Genomic DNA, 24,625 nt, shown 5'->3' on the forward strand with positions numbered 1-24,625 from the left:
TTCCAGCTTGGGATATTTAGGACATTATCTTGATCTGATGGACTCACAGAATTCATAGAGACTGATGTATTTCTTAGTTTTACAGTGAGTTTCATTTAAAAAATAACAATTATTACCAACAAAAAGCGGTGACTCTCTTGTTATGCAAAACTAAAGAAAGATAATGAAACACTTGAGTCTTTATCAGATTAATATTTTTTTTACTCAAAAGTATATTAAAAGAAAGAGGGACTGCAATTTATGGGGCTACTGACCAGCTCAAAAGGAGAAGGAGTTTAGAGAGGGAGAGAGGCTTACTTCAGTATTGTCTTTTTATCGTGTTTTTTTTATTTGAGCATAACATTGCAAAGCATCAGGTTTGCATCTTGTTTATACCGATCAGATTAGTGCATACAGCAGAGGGAATTCTTGGCTCCCCACTTTTTTGGAGTTGCATTAGGATGTTGTTACTTTGCAATCAGCAAATGATAAAGGGTTGCTTTGAGAAGGATTTAATGAAGTATGCTGATATTCCTATTGTGTGCATTTTCCACTAAAGTGACAATTTGTTACACACAGAAACGAGGTGTAAACCAGAACCAGCAGAAAAAGAGATCCAAGGTAAGGTTTCACATTGCATGCTGAGCTGACAAGGTGATAAAAAGTTCCATTCAGGTGGCTGTTTTCATATACAACAATGAGCTTTTATCTTCAGTTTTTCTTCATAATCATGTGGCACAAAAGCAGAGGAGTTTCACAAGATATTAAGTGTCAATCTTCCCTTTATTTAGCAATCATACATTGGTTATTGGGCTTGCCATGTACTTGTATGTGTGATCCGTGTATGTGTTTGTGTGTGCAACTGGGGAAGAAAAATCTCGGGTCATTTTTCTTTTGTAATTAATGTTTTGTTTGAATTTTATTTAAGTGGAGTAATCAAGTTTCCAAAGCTGTAGGGATTAAAAAGATTGAGTACGAGGAAGGCAGCTAGTTAGTGTGAAATCTGCTAGCTCACTCGCTGTTCTTTTTTTTTTTTTTAACAACGTTTTCCAAGGGTAGATCAATACAACTTTTAAAATTTGTCACTGTTCAGCTCTGTTGCTGTTGGTTACAGGAAATAGAGTTGTTACTTTGACTACGTTACCAGATTTTTTTTGTTTTTTGCTTTTATGATTTTCAGTTGAAGTAAAGTGTAGCAAAAGCATTTAAAAGCCAAACCCATGTGTCAAATGACTTGCTGGACAGAAACTGCTGTAGTTTTGCTGGACAAGTACCTGACTATTTGAAATTCATTGGGATGATTGGCACATGTGCAGATTTGGGGTCAGCAGTAGTTTCCTTTGTTTTGTTTTCTTTCTATCTTATTCAGTCAGGAGCTAAGGGGAAACTGGTCCGGAGTCTTGCTGTGTGCGAAGAATCATCCCCTCGACTGGGAGCAGAAGGTCTTCATGATAATCAGGTACATCTGAAATCATGGCCGTTAGTTGCATGGTTGACTTCCACTTTCACTTGCATGATCATGTTACTTAATTGGGCTTTTAACAATATTTTTGGGGAAAGCAAAAAAAAAAAAATTACATCAGACAATGCACACGATTTTATGAAGTTATCTGGCTTAGCGTATACTTTGTTTTGAAATATTGAAGTAGTCTTACAGTATGTCACAGGGTGTTGTTTGCTTTTTTTTCCAGACCCCCTGAAAATTTCAACAAATGGAAAAGAATTCAAAAGAATTCAGATTAAAATTAAAAATAAATAAAAGATAGAATTGTTCTTTTCTCTAAGGCTATCTCTTTTGAGGCTACACCAGATACAGTTCTAAATACATTCTGGTTTCTAGTTCAGCTGAGATCCATTATGTATCAGTCCCCCAGTATGCACTTCATAATACTACACAGATATTTGACTCTCTATAAATACATTGGCAGAGAAGAGAGGGTGCATTATACTGAGTAGGATTCCATTTTGTATTCCATTTATTCCAAAGAAACACCTTTTGGACCAAAACATCTTGGCAATTCGATCCAGCAGATTCAGATTCTGGAAAACAGTTCTAGGCTCGCTTGCAAAAAACCAAAAAACCCAAAAACCAAAACCATCAAAAACTGTCGTCGTCATTTTCACTTGACCAGGCAAACAAGATTTTTTTTAAATAATAATAAAAAAACCCTGAAAAGCTGCCAGCATTGGTACTTGAAGATTCAGTTGTTTTATTGGCAAATGAGATTAGCCATAGAGAGAAAGAGATTGAGAAAATGACTTTTGTGAGCTCAGAACAAAACAAACAATCACTTTTAAGTGTACTTTCTTTGACTTTCCTCTATTGACTTGAAATGAAACAAATTGAACTCTCCCCTTATGCTCATAAGTGTGGAGAGGATTTTTATTGATTTATTTATTCATTCATTCATTTATATTTATTTTTTGAAAGACCAAAAACCAGATATTGTTTAGCAGCTGAACTTCTCCAAGTGTTCACTGCTTTACAATGATGATTATGCAGTAGGGAAATTGACAGGTTATTTTATAGTTGTAGGTATATATTTAAAAAACCCTATGCTTTTAGCTTAACTTGCATTATTCAAAAATGTGTGGCTTTTGTTCTGCATTTTATTTGTGTTTTCTATTGTTTAATGGAGAATGAAAAGGAGAATAATAAATATAAATATAAGAGATTGTATTAAACATCGCATGGTAGTTGATAATGTACTGCAGAGGACATATGTTTAACTCCATAGAGGCAGGCAGGTTTTGGGATAAAATACTTCTCCCAAACCGCACCCTGATGCCAGACAGAGGAGGGGTCACTTGCACACATCCTCTGGTCCTACCCCGGTCTGACCAGTTACTGGGAAGAATTCTTTGACTATACTGAAAAGATCACAGGAGTTAAAGTACCCCTGGTCTCCCAACATCTGTCTCGTGTAAAGACAATTGGTTTTGAATTCTCGAGTAGATAGAAACTATGCTTTGCTCTTATATTGGCCTTTTGCTTACTAATGCAGATTAGCTTTGCAATAGAAAGCTAGACCTGCACTCTCCTCCTTGGACTGGCTGAAGGATACTGGAAATGTTGTGCCATTTGAAATGGTTTACTTTTACTTTAAAGGAGAAAGAAGCATATTTTGAGTTTATTTTGAATTACATTTTTATTAGTTTATCTTCGCGGTTTACAAAGCACAGGGTTTTGATTACCAGAGAATGTACGGTACATTGCCAGAACTACAGAGTATGGATTGTACTGCAACCCTGATGTTTGTATTGATATTTGAAATTTGCCTTCATTTTCCTGTGTAGGAAAAATCTTGTTACCTGTATTACTTGATCTTGAACGCTTACCTGATGATTCACTATGTCCTTACTTAAAAGGAATGTTGCCTCTAATGTTATACTATTGACTTATCAGTGTATTATTGCAACTTGAACACTTCTTTTGTTATTCACTATACTTACCTTGTATCAATGTACTTATTAACGTTGTATTTTACTATTGAGAAAAATCAATAAAAATAAATATAACAAAAAAAATAATAGATTGCTTTCACGACTGTGCAGCCCTTTTGTGTGTTTCTTCAAGAGCAACCAAATATTATACGCAGAATCGTATATGTGTAACACAAAGTAGATACTGTATGTTTACATGTGTGTTTATGCTACATGTAAAGTCTGTCATTTTTCTCTTCTCGTCAAAATAGGTGCATCTTAATAGCCATTTTAATAGTTCAGGATTAAAGTGCGGAGGATGCCAGTTCCATACTTTTCCTCTGTTTTGAAGAACTAATGACAGAATCACCCAGCATTAGATAGCCCAGGGAACCTGAAGTTGTTCTGAAGGATCTTGTGGCACTGATTCATACAAAGTCCTGTCATCAGAACAAAACATTTACCTGCAGTTTTTCCTAAGCAAGTGAAAGGAGAACATACTTTAGTCCATTAAGTGCAACTTAGCAGTTAGCGGATATTCTCCTGCATATCCTTATTTCATATGGTTGAGAGTTCCCATTCTCTTTCTATATTCAGTACAGCATTCTGCTAACATTTCTGCATTATGGTAACAAAAATAGAGATTGAGAAAATAAACCTTGGTTAATATTTTTTTGCACAGGGTTTTGCTTCCATTTTTACAGTGCTTTGCATCTCAAGTCTTCTGTACCACATTTCAGCTTCATGAAAAGAATAAGACACCGATTCAGCAGAGGCAATTTTGACTTCCTATCTTACTGTGACACCAATAGCTAGTTTTGCTAGGATTTTTGTCTTACGCTTGTTTTGGTGTCTGATTTTTAGTGGTTCTTTTTAATAACTCTAAGATTTGTAATAGTTATTGCAGGCATCATTTGAGTTACTAATGTTCTGCTTCTGAAAAATACCCTTTAGGTTAAAATATTGTAATGAGATTTGTTTTTCTGTACATCAGCAATCTATGAAAATTTATGATAGAAGGGAATTTGCTAGCGATCAGGCTATTTTTAAATAATTGTTAATTTGGACATCATCAATGATGCAGCTGTAGCTTACCAATTATATAGGCCCCAATGTGTTAAAGGCACTTTTAATGCTGCTGATTTTGCCACAGTTTGATGCAAGCATGTATTTTTACAAAACGTAAATATCTGATTTTGTTCATTCATTTTTCTTCAAAACAGTGTGAATACTTAGCCATACTTTCTTTTCCTTCTTGTAGTCAGATTCCATTCTTTTGAAGTTTATCACAGAACTGTTTATGTATTTCATCAAATAGCAACTCGTTTTTTACTGGTGTCTAAAATATCCAATGTAAGTGGAGAATAATGATTTCTCAAAAGCAAAACAAAAAAGGCCAAACACCATGAATTCCCAGTTTTCTAACAAGTGCAGTTTCAAAGGAATTTGCAATCTTTGAAATGTCAAAATCTTTAGGACATGGATTTCTGATGCACTGAAGAAATTCAGTTAGCACACCCACTGTACTGAAAACTGCAGTACTCTTTTTTTTTTTTTTAACCTTTTGCTAAGGGCCATGTTTCCAGATTTTTTTTTTAACGTGATAAACCTGATAGCTGAACTCAGTTTTCCGCAATGCATATGATCACTTATTGGCGTTCTCTTATTCTCAGGGCCTGAAAAGTGAGTTTAACTTATATAGCACCATATGTGTGCATAACACTTTTTATATGAATTTGCACAAAAAATTTCTGTGGAAATTATTTTGGTCTTTATCTAGCATTTGCAATCTCTCTCTAGATATAGAATGGTTTATTAGAAGAAGAACACATATAAGAATGTACTTTCAGTGTTATAATTATTGAGAGAAAAGTTTAATTACTGAAAGTGGAGAATAATGTACCTTTAATATTTGTAAACTCAGAGGTCTTAGTTTGCATATATTAAGGAAGAAATTCTGACTTCAGTGGGAGCAGCACACACACATATCTGAGGGCAGAATTTGGGCCAAAGAATGCATTATTCTCCCAATAAGATTTAATTTTACCCAATAGGAAAAAAATTATATCTGGCTTCAAGTTTTCTAGCTGTGCACTCCCTAATGCAAATCTCTTCAGATTGGAATCCATGTAAATTTTACTGAATCTGGCCCTAAATTATTATATTTTTTTCAACAGGAATCAATACAACTACAGCTTTCGAGCTTCCCCAGTCTACAAGAAGAAGATAAATCTAGTAAAGATGACTCTGAGAAAGAAAAAGAGAAGGATAAAAACAAAGAAAAAGATAAAAACTGTGAAAAATCCAAGACTAGAATGTTATCGAAAGGTGAACTTCAAAATATTTGAATCCTTTTTCAATTATTTATTATGGTCACATCTAGAAATTCTTGGACATGCATATGAATGTATATACCTGGGGGTATATATGTATTATACCTGTATGCATATGTGAATTCTCTGTCTGTTTGTCTGTCTTATAAATACACATAAAGTAGGAATGCATTTATCCAAAAGAGGGAATGTGGAACATGAAATTTATATGGGTAAGAAAAAGGGTTTTTTTTCATATAAATGATGGGGTTTTGAGATATATATATATATATATATATATAAAATATACATATATATATAATGTGTGTGTATTCGGAATAGAACCCCTAACAGAGGATAGCAGAGATTTTGTGTGAGAGGTGTTTGTTCTGTTTGTGTGTATAATGTTTGTATATATGTATATGATTATAATAATATTTACATAAAATATTCTATGAAAGAGTACAACTCCATACCTGTTAATCATAGTATATTGTACAACTTGTTACCAGTGACACAAAACACTTAGTCTTATATTTTGCTTTTGGCCCACAGATGAATCTCTCATTAACATTATTGGGAAATCCACACGTGGCCCTTAACCTTAACTCAAGGTCCGTGTACTGTAATACACTAGTGAATTATCCATCATATATTATAATTATGCCTTACTACAGCAGGTATGCATAAAGTGACTCTAACTATAATTATTTTTATACCTATAATTATACCACGTTACTAAACTCCACTGTAGTCTCTTAAGGATAAGCATTGCCTACTCAGGGGCAGATCCTCAGCTGGTATGAATTGTCATAGCTCCATTGACTTTACTGAAGCTGGTGATTCAGACCAGCTGAGGATCTGCCCTTACTTTTGAGTAAGACACAATAAGCTATACCGTAAATTAATTCCAAATACTGTCACGTGCTATTGTCATCTACCCACTTTTAGACATCACTGGATTCCAGTCTGTTAAAGATTTTGAAATCCCAGTGGCATGGCATATCACTTTATATATTGAACATATTAAATTAGACAAAGATGTATTTATGGACAGTACTGGATATTCAGCAGTAGGAGAGGGAACGTTGGAAGGAATTTGGGTAACATTATATATTTCCTGTAATTCTAGAAAGGACAAAACTTTGTTTGCTTCGATGCTGGCACTTATTAGTACAATGCAGGGAAAAGACAGATTTCCTCATGCTGTTTTGTGGGGTAGATTGTCACATAAGTAAATAACCTGTATGTACATTATTCTTTCTAATATATTCTTTAGGTTGCTGTCTGGAAAACCAAGTCTGCTTTGCAGAAATTGGCTTAACTTTAACTTTTGAAATGAAGCAGTTGTTTGTTTTTTGTTTTTCAGATTGCAGCCAAGAATATACCGATTCAACAGGCATAGATTTGCATGAATTTCTGGTGAACACATTAAAGAATAATCCCAGGTAAGTAGCTCCAGCATGTTGTTAACTCCTAGTATAGTCCTAGAAATCATATCAATTAAGCATCTTATAATTTTAGTTCTAGAGAATGCTGTTGGAAAAGAAATAATGGAAGCATCTTAACTGAGCAAGAAGCCATAAAACAATAAATTTCGACTGCCTAGGTTTTTCAGTTTCCCATTGTTTAATTATTTTTCCTGAAATTTGGTCACTGTGCTTATCTTCCCCGCTGCACAGCTCCATCTAAAGACTCTTAGCACTAGTCTATTATAACCTATGTGATTGGAGGTATTTGCAACTCATATCATATTGTGAGTGCCAACTTCTAGCCTCACTACACCCATAGTCTTCATTTGGAACTGCAAACTCATCTTAATATAGAATTTCATCCTAAATATATAAAAAAGTTTCTACCAGGATTTTTTATATATTATGTTTTACATATTCTTTTCAACTGAAACTGTTCAGTGTGCACAGTTTCATCTTCCACTTACTGGACATCAAGAAATAATTAGGTAAATACCCATCCGCAGAGGGGCTTAAAAATCCATGGGATTTCAAAATGCATGAATTCACGTTTTGTATTAAAGGGCACATTTCTAGCCTTCAAAGCAAAAAGTCTCTGAATTGTCCAACCTGTACAAGCTGTACTAGCTCAAAGGAGCTTGAGAGCAATGCACTCTGTAAGGTTTCTTACTAGTGCTGTTAAGTAAATGTGTGTGTGGGGGGTGTATTTGTGGAAAATTTTAACTTTTCAGTGAAAGATCAAAACCCAAAAACTTGCAGTTTAAAACAGAAAATTTGGATTTGGCAATGCTGCAGCAGTTCCTCATGGAAGGTGTTGTTGGGTGCCTCATGTCCCCATTCCCAATGACTTCCCTGGTCAGACTACATGTCCCATGATGCATCATGGTCTCCCTTCTTGCTGAGGCACAGTGGTGCACCAGGAAAGGCAGTTATTTTGAATTTGGGGTGTTAGATTTTTAGACAAAAAGTTGAAATTTTCCACAGAAAGTGCACACTTTCTATAACAAATTGAATTTAGTCAAATCCAATTTTCCATCAAAAAATGTGTGATGGAAGTTTTTCAACTACCTCTACAGCTTACTTTTATTCCAAAAAGAAATACCAACATTATTCAACCACTCCACAAGCCACCTGAATGCAGTCCTTTGAGGCTGCGAATGCTGCCAGGCTGAGCCCTAATGCCGAAGGGAGTTAAGTCCATATCTTACCTTGCTCTGGTATGGATGGGGAGAGGGGGAGACTGGATTCTTTCCCCAGCTGCATCAACGCAAGGGAGGTCGGCGTTTTAACTAAAATATTTACATTGTTTTTAAATAAAGGGAAACTTCCATAATTTGTTTTGGAAGTATCATAAAAGTATCTAAAAATGGTTTTGGTAGCTGACTCTTCAAATTGTTGTTTGTTTTTACAGGGACAGAATGATACTCTTAAAAATGGAACAGGAAATTATAGATTTTATTAGTGACAACAAGTAAGTTAATTTCAGTATTTGGTTAGTTGATCATATTTGCATGCCACATATATCTTTTGCATAAAGCATATGTAAGTGCTATATTTTTATGAGACACTGTGCTGGAGGTTAGTATCTTGCAAAATCAGGCCCTAAATTCATCTCTAATAGCTGTCAGGAGGAGCCACTGCAGTAGGTGTAACAAAAAGCCAGATTTTTCATTTTTATTATCGTTCTCTAATGACTTCCAGCTGGTTCCAGTTATGCCCAAAAATAATTGTAAAGCTTTCATTGCATAGGATATAAAGCACGTATTTCTTGAGGGGGATATATAATCAAATATTATGTCATGCAATTTGCTCTGTGCGCTAAGGTATCTTTAATGTGGTAAAAAATAAAGTTAAGCTTTTGTTTGAAGGGATACAAAACCCTGTTTTGCTCTCACATATTCTACATTTTATAATAAAATTATAGATTGCAACTTGGTTTAAAAACAAACAGATTGACTTTTGAGGGGAAAAATAGACATTTTAAAATAGAGAGAAGTAAGAAGATTTGTTGTACTAGAATAGCCCCTTGAACATTACCCAGTATCTGCTGCTTTGGAGGAAGGCATAAAACTTTCATGATGTTCTTAGCCATTTGTGCAAAATTCTATATAGGGCTAAAGTTTGTATGACAAGTGAGTCCTACCTGACCCCTGCAGCGGTCAGCTGATGCCGTGAAATATGAGATTTGATTACCTTAATTTAGCATGTAAAAGTACCAGTTTTATTATTGCTTATAAATATATCCAGCACTTTCTGAAAACCAGCCACTGTAGTTGATTGTCTGCTTGCCTGCAGCATATATATATATGCTGTATAAACGTACAGAGGAAAAAATAGTTACATCAAGTTTTAAAAGGTATTGTTATATTATATCTTAGAGATGATCACGTAACTGATCAGTGTGATATTTTCTTTCAGTAATCACTATAAAAAGTTCCCTCAGATGTCATCATATCAGAGGATGTTAGTGCACAGAGTGGCAGCTTATTTTGGAATGGATCACAATGTAGATCAAACTGGAAAATCTGTAATTATCAACAAGACCAGCAATACTAGAATGTAAGTACTAGCCTTGTGCTTTTCCTATTTCCCTTTCATAAGGGTCAGTTTGCATCCTGGCTACATGGTGTTTCAAAATTCCATTTTTGTAACGCTGTGCATTATTTTATCATTCATTCTGGTGTAGAGTGTCGTTACATCTGTCCTTGGAAGATTGTATGAGGATTTGAAAGATGTAGAAATGAGTCAATCCGGTTGTTTCCAGTCAAGAAATTTATATAGTGCCTCTGGAGTGGAATGTTTTGCTGACCCTCTAACACCACCACATAGCTATAGAAAGCAATTTATTGCTTAACACATTGCCCGGAGCTGTGCAGGTTATGAAGTACAGGTACTTTTAAATAACCCAAAGATGCTGGGAAGATATCCTATTCCCTCTTTCCCATTTCTTCTTTTTTGCAGTTTCCACTCCTGCCTGCTGAGTTGTTTGTTTTGCAGCAGATTTTTTCTCCTGTGCTACCATTCATTTTTTTCACAGATTATAGCTTTCCCCCCTTCTTCTAACTTTAAACCTTTTTTATCATCATTCACTCTGGATTATAAATCTGTAATGGGGCTGTGAAAACTCTGGTCCCTATGAAATTAAAAATATCCATTAGACTTAGATAGTCAGTGGGTAAAGCGGGGTGGGCAAACTTTTTGGCCCAAAGGCCACATCTAGGCATGGAAATTGTATGGTGGGCCATGAATGCTCTCAAAATTGGTGTTGGGGTACGGGTGGGGGTGAGGGCTCTGACTGGGGGTGCGGGCTCTGGGGTAGGGCTAGGGATGAGGCGGGTGCAGGAGGGGGCTCTGGGCTGGGACCGAGGGGTTTGGAGGGCGGGAGGGGGATCAGGGCTGGGGCAGGGGGCTGGAGTGGTGGCGGGTGATTTTAGGGGTGCAGGCTCTGGGCGAAGCTTACCTTAAGCAGCTCCCAGAAGCAGTGGCATGTCCCCCCCCCCCGGCTCCTATGCAGAGGTGCATCCAGGCGGCTCTGCATTCTGCCCCCACAGCTCCCATTGGCCGCAGTTCCTGGCCAATGGGAGCTGCGGTGGCGGCGCTTGGGGTGGGGGCAGAGTGCAGAGCAGAGCCCCCTGGCTGCCCCTATGCACATAAGCCGGAGTGGGGATATACCGCTGCTTCCAGGAGCTGCACAGAGCGGCCCCTGACCCTGCTCCCTGGCTGGACCGCTGGAGTGGGGCTACCCCCAGATCTCACTCTCCAGAGGGAGCTTGAAGACCGGACTAAAACGGCTGTCAGGCTGGATGCGGCCCATGGGCCATAGTTTGCCCACCCCTGGGGTAAAGGAAACTTACACAGATTTAGCTGCAGAGAATAAGAAATAACAAAATTACAATTTATGTAGATCTTTGCTAGACAGCATTTCCTCATAATCACTTTTTTTCATAGCACACTATTCATGTACTACAGGCTTCTCAGGGTCTGATTTTAGCACCCTCACTCTCATATAAGATCTCCTTTTCCAGCTTACCTGCATTTTTGTGTGTGCACACATGTGTGTTGTGGGGCATATGTTCATGTGTATGTACGGGAGTCAGAGGAGAGAGAGATCCAGCATACCACTACTCTCATTCAATTAAGAAAAATTTGGAGCAGCCCCTAAAAAACCTTACATTTTCATTGGTTTTATTTTTCCTATTTGTTTCCAGTTGTCCTTTTCTTCTCACATATGCATCAACTCCTCAGTGCAACAAGAGCGGTAGAATCTCACTCACAGCATAGTTCTCTTTCTGGCTAGCACTGACAGTGGGCTCAATTGGTTGCCTTGACATGCACCTTGCAGACCAGTGACACTAGAGCTGCTTTATATTACCTTGCAAAGCACACTCTCAACAGGAATTAAATTCCAAACAGTGGTCTGAAGTTTATATGACAGCTTAGGTGAAAAGTCTGAGTGATTTCATGTTGGATATTGTGGCTCATGGCCTAGTGGGAGAGACAAGGAGAATCATTGAAAATTGTTTACAAAGCCAGCGTCGCAACTGGCACTAATTGGCACCTTTGCTGGCAGGCTGAGCAGAGATACCAAAAACTGAATGGTCTTTCAGACTGAAGTACCCTTTTTTACTCTGGAGGTGCTCCCTGAAGGTCATAGTTAAGGCACATAGATAGAACCATGTGGGAAAATTTGTCCTGCTACTGTCCATAGTGTACTTGTTCCACAGAGAAACAGAAATTTCCCACCTTCTGCATTGTCACAGTCTAGTTTCTTTCATTAGCACTAAGTAAAACTGAATGTTTTTTGTTTTGTTTTTGTTCTTTTACATAGTTATTTAAGGAGGGGGATAGCCTAACCTTAAAGACACATTATTCTACCATGCAGCGTGTAGTATATTATTTATAATATTTTAAGATACAGTTCTAAAATGAGGCTTTGTAAATGTCTTTTTTTTTTTTAATTTCCCAGATGCTGGAGACATCTAAAATTTCTTTTTCTGACAGAGTCTGGGATTTTATTTTCAGGAGAAACAGGATGCGTGATTAGTTTGTGTGGTATGGGAAGGAAGGAATTACACAATGTCTGATTTTTAAAAAATAATGAAAAAGTGGGGGATCTTTATATAAACTAAAATCACTTTTGTTATTGCAGAGGAATAGTATTCCCACAAGTATTTTAAATAGAAAAACTGCAAATTTTGAACATTAAAACAAACTAACAGTAATAGCAAACAAGCAGCTACACAGATTAGCTGTATGAAGAGAGAGATGGTTTTGAATCAGTTAAATGTTCTTTTAAATAGTATAAGATATAAATTAATAAAATAGATATTGGAAGTCCCTATTGGCCATCTAGGTAGCCATTATCAACTGGAAGTTTCTCATAGGATTTTCATGGGAGCAGGATCAAACCCTTTGGGTTAGATTGTTAAATGGGCTACACAATCAACAAGCAAGAGAAGAGAGTAAGAACAACCCTTGAATCCTTCCATAAGGCTACCTTGACCTGAGGTCTGACTGCACAGGGATAATCAGGGCTACCTGTCCACTTACTCCCATCCCAGAATAAATGAGTGGGAAGATGGTGAGGACTGGATAGAGCATTTATTGTCCCCTCTTTTTACTGGCCAGAGTCAGCACAGAGGAGAAGTAATTTACAGCTGGTAATAGTCACTGAATGCCTGGACAGTCAACCCATGGGGATTTCCATTGACCCTAATTATAAGCTTCGCCAGTATTGCCTTCAGCGTTTGTAGTTGCCATAAGCTCCATATTCCAGGTTTCAGTAAAGTCATAAACTCCATTGGCATAACCCACAATGATCACAATAGTAATAAATTCTGCAGAGTCCAGGATTTTTAAAGATTCCAATATTGTATATGTTAAACCTATTGTTCTCAGAGGGAACAGTTTTACATGGCTCAGAACCAGAACTCAATTCTTGGAACCTTCTGACTCTATTAACTACCCAATGTAAAGCATCCAGAACAGAAGCATTTCTGAAAGTGATGGAAAAATTGCTTACTGTGGTTCATGTTAATTGTAGCTTAAACCTAAATAAATGTTGACTATATTACATATGTAAGTTCATATATGATAGAGAAGGCCTGACCTGAAGGCCAGAAAGTCCAAAATGTATGCACTTCAAAGGAAGCTGGAGCTCTGGAGTAATGTGCTGCTTCCTCTTCCTCTTTTCACGTGCTCCTTTGGTAGCACATTCTGAATCCCAAAGCATCACAGCCTGACACAATGAACAGGGAAGAAAGCTTGTCATAAGTACTTCCAGAATTCACAGATTCTATTACCTTTTTTAAAAAAAATCTTTTGCTTGAGCCCCCTATCATGTGTTTGTAAGTGTGGGTGGGTGGGTTTGATGGAAAGTCATTGCTGTGGGTGAAGGTGCTACTGCTTACTCACCTTGCTGAATGAGGGTTTGTGTGAATATTCTGCTGCTGCCTGTCCCCCACAAGAGGGGAATGAGGATTCTACCGGCATGTACCGGTGGGGTGAACATTCTGATAGAGGATGCTATCATATCACGCTCTCTTCTGCCTCTTAGTGGACCAGTTGAGATTTAGTGGGATAGAAACCTTTGTGTTTATGGGCATAAACCATCCACCAATTGCTTGGGGTTAAGAAGGTTGTTCCATACTTGTACACTCTGGAGTTTTCTACCTTCCTCTGAAGCATAAATTTATCACCTGGCCCACTGTAAGGGGTGTGTGTGTGTGTGTGTGAGAGAGAGAGAGAGAGAGAGAGAGAGAGTGTATATGAACAGATCAAGGAGAAATGGTCTCAAGTTGCAGTGGGAGAGGTTTAGGTTGGATATTAGGAAAAACTTTTTCTCTAGGAGGATGGTGAAGCACTGGAATGGGTTACCCAGGGAGGTGGTGGAATCTCCTTCCTTAGAGATTTTTAAGGTCAGGCTTTAGTTGGGAATTGGTCCTGCTTTGAACAGGGGGTTGGACTAGATGACCTCCTGAGGTCCCTTCAAGGATAAATGGACACAAATCAGACATTAGGAATGGCAATATACAAAAACCTGTAGGAGAACACTTCAACCTCCCAGGCCACACAATAGCAGATTTTAAGGTGGCCATCCTGCAGCAAAAAAACTTTAGAACCAGACTTCAAAGAGAAACTGCTGAGCTCCAGTTCATCTGCAAATTTGACACCATCAGCTCAGGATTAAACAAAGACTGTGAATGGCTTGCCAATTACAGAACCAGTTTCTCCTCCCTTGGTTTTCACACCTCAACTGCTAGAACAGGGCCTCATCCTCCCTGATTGATCTAACCTCGTTATCTCTAGCTTGCTTCTTGCTTGCTTATATATACCTGCCCCTGGAAATTTCCACTACTTGCATCCGAAGAAGTGGGTATTCACCCACGAAAGCTCATGCTGCAAAACGTCTGTTAGTCTATAAGGTGCCACAGGATTCTTTGCTGCCCTTCCAACCCTGACATTCTATGAAGGTGCCTGCCTCAGGGGCAAGAACTTGAGGAGCTCTGGAGGCTGCTAGTTTCATTGCGGGGGAGGGGGAAAGCAGCTACAATAGAGGGAGTTCAGGAGAAAACGTGATTTCTTGTGTGAATATTCTGCTGCTGCCTGCGCAACCTGTGCTTTTTTAAAATTATTATTATTATTATTATAGTGGCAAATATATATTCCTAGCACCCAATTCTCTTTGGGATTTGAATGGTCTGCTGTGTATTCCTGAGGTCAGCAGCATTCCATTGAAGTCCAAGCTAGTGTACCCTAATGGAGGTTTAGACCCTAGTTATCGTCTGACATTTTGAAAGCTGTCTTTGTAATGCAGAAGGATATTTATTTATTTATTTATTTATTTATTTTGTAATAAGTAAAAGAAGAACGTCAATTAGCCAAATTTCTCATGGAAATATTAATGTGCATAGAGAGATCATCTCTTATAACTAAATGTTCTTGCCTCCAAACTTGATAAAACTAGTCCTGTGCAGTAGTTCAGGTAAAGGAGTAGTGGATTAAAACATTTTAATACTCCACATTAATGCTTTGAATTATGACTGGATTTTAAAAAAAAGTTTAAATTGGCCTGTCCAATTAAAATCTAAAAACTTTCCCAAAAAACTATCTTCTGGACAAGTAGTACATGTGAGAAATATTATGCAGAACAGAAGTTTTTCTGAACGTTAAATGGAGATGGTCACAATGTTGCTTAGCGTGGAAAATATCTTATTCTAACTGTGATATTGCTATAGTGACTCCATTGTATTATATTTGTCTGTCATCTGTGTCAGTCTATCATCTATCTAAAGCTATACCAAAATGTAATGTGAACACATGACAGTGCAGCATGATAAAAGCATACATTTGAAATGGAGGCAATGTATCATGCAGGACATTCCAAATGAGTGCCAACAAAAACTCTACATGCCACCTCTTTATTCTGTACATGCCACATTTAAAAAAAATAGAAATAGATAAGAGAGCCTTGCAGCTGTTGTCAGTACTTTTACATACCTCTGTCTGTATATTCAGACTGATTATCTCAGTGGAGATAGATAAGTGGGGCAAATGCAGGTGATGTGTTTAAAGGTGCTTGATAAATACAGATTTTAATTTGGCTTTGCAGTTTGCCGCATGGATATCCTCACATGTGGTGTGTAAAAATATGTTTTTACGGATGCACACACATAGCTGCATACATACCTGCACATACATACAGCAGAGTTACTCAGCATTCAGGATGTAGGGTGTGAATAAAATACAGTGATTGTGTTTAGAAAGTGTCTTGTGCATTTGGAGAGCTTAACAAAGGGTACATATGTTGTGAACTTTAAGACTTATGATGATTTTGTAAACCCTTTCCAGTGTTGCATACCTTCTAACCCTTGTAGTAAAGCAGCCTTTTGATATTTTGTTTTACTCTACATTATTTTACTCTGCTGCTATAGAAATGCTATGTTATAGTAGCCCTATTGGAAGGTTTTTGGTGTTTTCAGTATACATCCAAAACTTGGAGTAGTATTAGCACCTGCTGTATATATTTCATGAGTTTCTTTTTATTTTGTATATCATATTGTGATATGGTTCTTGCAAATAGTATAGAATCTTTAAGACATCCCTATAACATGACAATCAGTGAAAGCAGGCAATTTCAACAACATGGGTTAGCTCTTAATGGAGATAGCCATCTCCCCCCTCCCTCCCCCTGCATCCAGGCATGCCAAGAATATTGGGATTTAAAAGATACTAGTTTTGTACCGAAATGGTGGGATTGGTTACATTATAGTCTCAGTAGCCACAAGTTATGACTTCCAGGGTACACATCAAAATGTGCTTTTTCCCCTTGACTGATTTTTGTTTCTTTAAGAATGCATTTGCGGGGCGGGGAGGTTATATGTAAGTTGACACAAACAAAAATGTTTGCAGCTCTTTTTCAGCCAGGTATATATTCTGTAATCTTATATTTGTGTAAGGGAATGCTCATGTCTTGTTAGTTATGAGTGAACCTCAGTGACAAGGCGCGAACATTGTTTTGTTGGAACACAGCACAATTAACTCTGCAAACTCTTTTGTTGCACCTATCTTTAAAAAAAATCATATTGTCTCTATTGTAAGTAGAACACAATCAAGGCAGTGAGCTCATGAAGTTAGACTCACTGTAATATGACCCATGATCTAGGAGGCTATACGTGCAAACATCTCTCTCTCTCTCTCTCTTTTTGTGTAGTGTGTGAGGTTCTGTAGGCCAAGATTTTTAGCTTCAAGGAACTATGAACCAATTTATATTAGTTTCATACAAAGTCTCCCATTGCAAGAAATTCTCTTTCCAGTCTTGGCTATATTTTGACTGCTATTTTATTACTGAGACATAATTATACTGCGATAAAGCAAATCCCGGCATTCTGACTAACAGTCATTGTTGCCCAATTAGGACTCACATGCTACACTGGTATTGAGGAATATCTGTGCAGTGATTATGCCTATCAGACATCCACAACTAGAGTGCAATGGAATGACATATCTGAGAAATAATAGCATCCTCGTTATCTCATTGGCTGAGATGATTCCTTTTTATTTTAATATTTATTAATACATAAAGCACTCATATTATGGTCCTAACAATAATAGAATAAAAATCAATAAAGCAATAAAGACAACAAATGTAATGTTTACAACATTGAGTCTTCTTCATGCTGTCGCTTTGAAGCAATAAATGGATTTTATTTCATAGACATTTTCCGTACAGTCATCAGGGACTTGCTAAAAAGTATGACGATTAGTTGACTTGTAAGTCTAATTTGTCTCAGTAGGGGACTCCTGAGCAATAATAAAAATATTTAGTGCTCTTTATCCAAAAAGCTTGAAGCACTTTACAGAGGAGGAGCAGTATCATTATCCTTATTTAACAGATGGGGAAACTGAGGCGAATAACTCTAATGCCCATTTCCTTAAAAATGCACAGACTAAGCTAATAAACATGTCATGGATTTCAGCACTACACTGTGTATTATACTGTAGGCATTAGCTTTCATTATTACATTACTTGTTTCTGACTGAATACTGTTACATACTGTAATGTGAAGCCTTCATACAATACAATTTAGGAGAAGAAACTACATATGTCATTTTTCTTGAAACTGTTCTTGACTTTTTTTTTTTTAACTGAATGATATTTGAATTGGACTGCTTTTCACACAAGACTATCTCTTATTTCAGTCTTGCATCCATTCTTGCAAGGAAGACGTACAAAGAAAAAGGGTTTGTCAACTGTTTGTTGAGCTAAATTTGGCCCTAGGATGTGCAATTTTTATTCCAGTCAGTGAGAGCTATGTGCATGCATCCAAGGACAGAATTTTCCCATAAATGAGACATTAGGGTTAATGAACCATTTCTAATGGTTCCATTATTAATTTTCAGTCTAATATAATTTATCTAAAGTAATTTGTTTGTAATTGAGGTGGACATGTATTTTAGAGCTGTTTTATATTGTAATGAAGTATTAGTTAAACATTAATCAAAGACACCTACTGTATTAGTCTGTTGTTAATCCTTGCAGTCACACCGCTTAATCTTGTCATGAACTTGGAATTGCGTAGATGCGTGGTCAAACTTGGAAGATGGGACACTCTCTTTCTTCCTTGAATCAGTAATTAACCACTGCCCTGGTGTAGTGTTAGGGGGTGCCCTTCTTGTGACGTGGTGTCTTTTGGATGAGTCAAACTCCTCAGTCTTGCGATGATTACTATTTGTGGTTATTAAAAAGATTGTGGCATTCTCGGTAAAAGTAGAGTTTTTAGCTGTGTCTGGAAAAGTAGTGGTTAGCCAAATCCCAGCTCAGATAATGACATTTTTCCAGTTTAAATCCTGCTGCACTTTCATGTCACTGTGCTGTAGAACTGGAGGTCCGAAACGGCTTCTGCATTTCCCGCTCTGATTTAGTAATGGATGGAGTATTTCCTTAAATGCAGGAGTCCATTTTCAAAAGTGGGTTCCTCAATCAGTGCGTGGATCCCCCTCCATTCTATTTTGGTGCTGGAGTTATGAAGTCTGAATGCGTGGTGCATCTCTATGATGTGATACACCAGGAATGAGAAAAATGTTTCCTTTGAGCAATCCTTACTTCTGCACTATAGGCAAAGGGGAATGGTGCTCCTGTGTTCACATGGCAGACTTGGAGGTTTGTCACATGGAAGTTGCTAGATTACTAACAGGTAGCTCCACTATCCAAGCCAAAGGGTATTTGGGAATTGGCTTCTGATGCCTGTCTAATGATGGAGAAATTATTCATGGCCTGAAGTGGAACTAAGCACATGAATTTATTATGTAACACTGTTTTTATCTTCATGTACAGGGCATTTCTAGAGAACTAATGGTCTCCACATTAGCCAGTCAGCTTTTGGGAAGTATGCTGCCATTATTGGTGGATTTCAGATCTTTGATTAATTTTTGTCTCTCCTGTTTAATTCTTGAATTAATTAGTTAGATAAGGAATGTCATTTGAAGTATTTATTTGTGGTTATGCAACATCCTAATGTTCAGCTGCTTATAAGGTATGACATATACCTAACATTGAATATTAATGTATTTTGTAATAAGCTGTGCTACCACAAATGAGCCTCCACTAGCTGGAACTAAATTGAAGCTGCACAAAATGTTCAACCTAGGTAAAAATATTAAGGGTTAAATCCAATCCAGAAGGGTGGGAGGGAAAGGTGTGTTCTACAGGTGCGGAATCATTACCTGCCTCCTCCAGTGCCTGGTCACACTGGCAGCAGAATCGCTTTGCAGCTACTTATACTGAAACCTTGTTATTCACAAGCCAATGGAAGGTGGCTCCATGGAGCAGCAGATCTAATGTTGCTGCTCCTCTTCAGCCTGTCCTTCCCAAACCCCACTTCCTGCTGTGCGCTGACAGGGGCACAGAACTAAGTTCCATGGCATATAGGGTGTGACTCGGAAATTGACTTTGGGGGTCAAGGTGGATAACCAGTGGAACGTGAGCTCCCAGTGTGACACTGTGGCCAAAAGAACGAATGCAATCCTTGAATATATAAACAGGAAAATACTGAGTAGGAAAAAGGAAGACATATTACCTCTGTATTTGCCACTGATGTGACTGCTGATGGAATACCATGTCCAGTTCTGGTGTCCACAACTTATGAAGGCAATTGATAAATTGGTGAGAGTTCAGACAAGAGACAGGAGAATGAGTAAAAGATTAGAAAACATGTTTTATAGTGATAGACTCAATCTAGGTAGCATGACAAAGAGAAAGTTAAGAGGTGGCTTGATCAGAGTCTGTAAGGACCTACATGGGGGAACAAATACTTAATAATGGACTCTTCAGTCCAGCGTGGAAAGGTAGAATAAGATCCAGTGGCTGGAAGTTGAAGCTAGACAAATTTTGGACTGGAAATAAGGTGCAAATTTTTAACAGTGAAAGTAATTACCCATTCAAACATTTTTACCAAGGTTTGTGGTGGAGTCTTCATCACTAGCAATTGTTAAATCAGGATTGGATGTTTTCTAAAAATTATGTTGTTGTTCAAATGGGAATTAATTCAGGGATGTTCTATGACCTTTGTTATGCAGGATGTCAGACTGGATTATCAGACTGGTCCTTTCTGGCTTTATAATCTCTGAATCCTCTGCATTTCATCCAGCAATCCTTTTGCACAGCTGCACAAACTCCACTGTATCTGGGGCCCACATAGACTGAATCCAGAGGTCAATGGTTTGCCCTAACTGTATTGGGCCAAATCTTGAAGTCTTTACTCAGGCAAAACGCTCAGTGAGTAACTTTCCTTCACTTGGGAACTGATGGATTTTCCATCTTTTGATATCTTTGAGGCTGAAAGGAGGCCTTGATGGAAGATATGATTTAGCCAAACAAAAGTTATTGGGCTCAATATGAGGGGAACTGTAATGGCCTGTGACATACAGGAGATCAGACTAGATGAAGTAATGGGGTGAAAACTTTGGCAGGACAAGGCCTCTGCGTGAATAGACCCTGGTTATTTGCTGATTCCTCAATACCAGCAGTCCAGGGCCAGCTCTACAGGCTGGTTGGGGTGCAGAGGGGGCATAGCCCACCCTCCACGTAAAGCCATTGTGGACAAATCTCCAGAAGAAGGACCTTGGAGAGGTTTGGCTTTCATGTGGGCTAAATCAACACCATTTGTTAGAATCCACTAATATTTACCTTTAATGATGATGACATTATTCACCTTGTAAACTATCATGGGGTAACACCAAATACAGAAATACATTTTTTAGCTTTTATATCTTAATTACTTTTATGGTAAATAAAGAATATATGAAGAGAGAGGAGTTCTGGTTGGATTCTGAGAAAAAAATACAGTCCTTACCTTTAACAAGTTAGCATTGGGATTGGCTTTTCCTTTACTAGAGAGTAGAAGCTATCAGCAAAAACCTTATGGTAATGTCTGGCAAAGGTAGGCGTTGTAATGACTTTTGCTGTTGAAGTGTCACCATACCAGAAATGTGGTGACTCATAGTGTTAAATAGTCTAATAATGTGTCATTGGCCTTCAGATACTTTAAACACCTTTTTAAGTGGCTTTGTGGTGTGTTAAGTTGTATAACTGTGTAGTGCTTTAAGTCTTAATAAAATGAATTACATTATAGGAGGACAGAAATCCCCCATTTGTCACCATGTGACATTAAGACTAAGATTTTAGAAAACCAGATTAACTCCATATTTAGGCACCTGTCTGATTTTTGAAAATCAGTTGAACTGCAGCTCCCAAGTGCCTAAATATGGATTTCAGGTCCTAATTTTATGCTCTTGTAGTTGAGGACTGTAACCTTTAGATAGCTGCATGCTTCCATTACAATAGATGCCCCATCGTAGTTAGGCCTGGAATTTAGCCTTGTATCATTCAGCTGTGACCTGTTTAATTGATAAATATTACACCATCTCCGAATGCGGAAATTCACAAAATATTTACATGCCTTCATATTTGAAAATGTTGATCTGGAGGCAGAAATGGTTTCTGCACCATATACAATAGAGATTTGATTCAAAGGAGAAAGCACAGAGACAGTAAAACTTTCATAAGTTTAATACTCCTGTTCTATAGAGACTTATGGTGTCCTCCAGCATAAATATAAAGCAGGGTCGGCAGATACAGTAGATATTCACAGTGCAAATAAGGAGAACTACTGTGCCTCAAAATAGAAGCCAATGTGATGTTGGACTGAGCAGCTGGTTTAATTAAAGACAAGTACAAATAATGGAAAAATGCAGTAAAATCATTTGAACATCCGAATAACAATGCCCTAATACTACACAACTCCTTTGAATCCTCTCTGCAACAGCACTTATCTCATCTCCTTATATTATTACCCTTCCATTGAAATATTTGGGTAACACCATGTTGCCAATTGATTCATTTGCTTGCAGACTGCTGATCCTGCATTTACTCTGATGTATCCTTGTGTCCTCTCCTACCACTCTTGCCCTAGCTGCCTGTCATTCCATGATTTATTCACTTTAGGGGGATTAACATGCTGTAGCCCATCCAGTACATTTATTTTAACCTCCCATTGCCAGTGTAAAATGGATTGTAATTTTTACAAGAGTTTCGCACAGTGCAGAGATCTTTGTGGATGACTTCTCCAACCACATCCTTATTTCAACATTTTCTGGGATATTTTTATGCACGCTGGCCTACCTAAGACACTGTAGTGCTAAACCATCTTTTCTGCACAAGGTGGGTTTATTGCCTCTTTTGAAAGCAACTTGTGACAAGCTGTGTGTCACATTACTGTTGGAAATGTATGTCTTGTAATAAGCATGTATGTACTGTATCAATGTGAGGCAAGCTTTAGAATTCCAGAATGTTTGTGTGCTTTGCTGACCAAATGTGTAAGTCTCTAGAACCATAACATCCAAAGTTCATGCTTGTCTTTTTTCATTTGTCCTTTCAGTGTGATGTCTGTATTTGGATTTCTTAACTAATCTTCTTTCATTTCAGAATTAACTTCCAGCATTTTTTTTATAAAAAGTCTATATGCACTTTAGAAACAAAACTGATAAATATTTCAATAGTCAAAATAATTCCATGCCCTTAACCCAAATATTAAGAATGTCTGAATAGATTTTTATGAAATTGTTTCAGTATTTCTGGACCTGAGCTGTATAACAAAGAAACCTACTTTACTGAGGCTACTGGTAATTGCTACTCTGTTACCCGGGGTTCTTTGAACCCAAAGCTCTTGGTAACTTTTACTCTGTGCTAGGTGGTGTCAGGAAATAAATCAGGGGAGACACGGCCGTCCGACCAATAGATGGCTGACACAAACAGGACAACACAAGAGTGCTTTCACTTAAAGCTAAACTTTACTTAGTCTCAAAGCACTTACACACGTCCGCAACAAGATTAGTAAAACACCCCCAACCCTTGATAATTACCAAAGCTGAGTGTGGCTCTTGAGTGAAACAGCGGCAGGCTTCCGGTGGCCAAATCTTCCGTCTACCAGTGGGGACCGCAAGATGTATCCAGAGGGCAAGTCCAAAAAGAGTCCCCAAACGAGTCCAACTATCTCAAGCTTTCCCTCTTATTTATACATTAGTAATAGAATGACATGTCCCTTAAAGAAAACTTATTAAGCAAGCAGTTCCAATGGGCAAATAAGAGGCTCCTTCTGATTATTGATTAACCAGGTGTTGGTTTTTCCAGAGTTTTCAACTTTGAGACCCCGATAGACATTCCTGAGGCACATCCTGCTCTTTTAAAATGCATTTATCAGCAACTTCAACACAATTTTTATCAGGAAGGACGTGGGGTCAAGTTGCCCTTTCTGTGGCACCCCAACCCCCTCGCTCCCCCGCCTTGGTCAAGCTAAAACTGCTGAATGGCCAATTTACAGTTTGCTGACTAGGCTGCCTTTAACAATAAGCCATAGTGGTTTCAGGCACTTTACTGGTTTGCCATTACAATGGCTGGAGTTACTCCAGATTAAAACCAGCATAAATGATGGTAGAATTTGTTCTGTTATGTATTACGTTGTTTTGTGCGATTAATTGCACAGTAATGTTAAAGCTTATTACTCAGTTCACTGATGGAAGAACAGATGCTGGTTTCACAACAGAAAACTCACATAACAGCTTGGTGATACTACCAAAATTCTATACATCTTTCTCCTCCCACGTGGAGGAGCTTACCCACCCTCTCCAAGTTTACTCCCTCTAAAAATGGGCCTCATTATGCAGTATTTACTCAGGCAAAAGTCTCTTCTCTCCAGTGGGAGTCTTGTCTAAGGATTTCAGGGTCGTGTTCAAAGTAATCTCAGAGGTGTACAGGGAAAATATCAGTAGCCATTTTTGAAGTTATGATGAGGAAGTCTATTTTTTTTTTTTGGTTTGAGAACTGCAAAATTTGTGTGTGTGTGTAAATAAGTAGTAATACAATTACTACAGTTCAGACCCTGTGTTAACTGTGTGCAAATACAGATAAGTATATTTTTCAGCACTCCAAGGGCACAGAAATAAGAATCTCCTGAGCTTTCACCAGTATCTCAAACTGAATAATCGAACATGAACTCCCAGTGCAATGCTGTAGCTATGCAGGCTAACATGATATATGGAGTTGGTGTTACCTCTGTATACAAAATTAGGCTTGGACTAATTAAAAGTTAGCTCAACATAGCTACATTTGTCAGAGATGTGAAAAAACCACACTCCTGATCAGCATAGCTCTGCTGACCTAACCCTAGATAAAAGCTTCTGTCAGCCTAGCTACCATCCTTTGGAAAGGTGATGCTTTTGTCAGCGTAGGCTGCATACACTATGGGGTTATGCCAGGATAGCTATGCCAACATAGCCGTGCTGGTATAGTCTCTGTAGGGTAGATGCAGCCTTAGTGAGACCATTACTGGAATATTGTGTCTTCAAAAAGTATATTTAAAAAAATTGGAAAGGGTTCAGAAA

The 24,625-nt window shown here is 37.9% G+C and overlaps 1 protein-coding gene across 10 annotated transcripts in view; it reads left to right on the top strand.

The window, feature by feature from the left end:
- Positions 1–24,625, top strand: part of ARPP21 (cAMP regulated phosphoprotein 21) — a 265,503-nt gene that overhangs the window by 124,074 nt on the left and 116,804 nt on the right. For all 10 annotated transcript variants that reach the window (XM_039524292.1, XM_039524293.1, XM_039524287.1 and 7 more), the window contains 6 exons: positions 559–600; positions 1,349–1,438; positions 5,580–5,730; positions 7,084–7,162; positions 8,598–8,657; positions 9,605–9,745. In XM_039524292.1, the coding sequence (XP_039380226.1) occupies positions 559–600; positions 1,349–1,438; positions 5,580–5,730; positions 7,084–7,162; positions 8,598–8,657; positions 9,605–9,745 (563 nt within the window). The remainder of the gene's footprint in view (positions 1–558; positions 601–1,348; positions 1,439–5,579; positions 5,731–7,083; positions 7,163–8,597; positions 8,658–9,604; positions 9,746–24,625) is intronic.

The sequence above is a fragment of the Mauremys reevesii genome, linkage group 2 (assembly GCF_016161935.1).
Source record: "Mauremys reevesii isolate NIE-2019 linkage group 2, ASM1616193v1, whole genome shotgun sequence".
In the NCBI taxonomy this organism is placed as follows: Eukaryota; Metazoa; Chordata; order Testudines; family Geoemydidae; genus Mauremys; species Mauremys reevesii.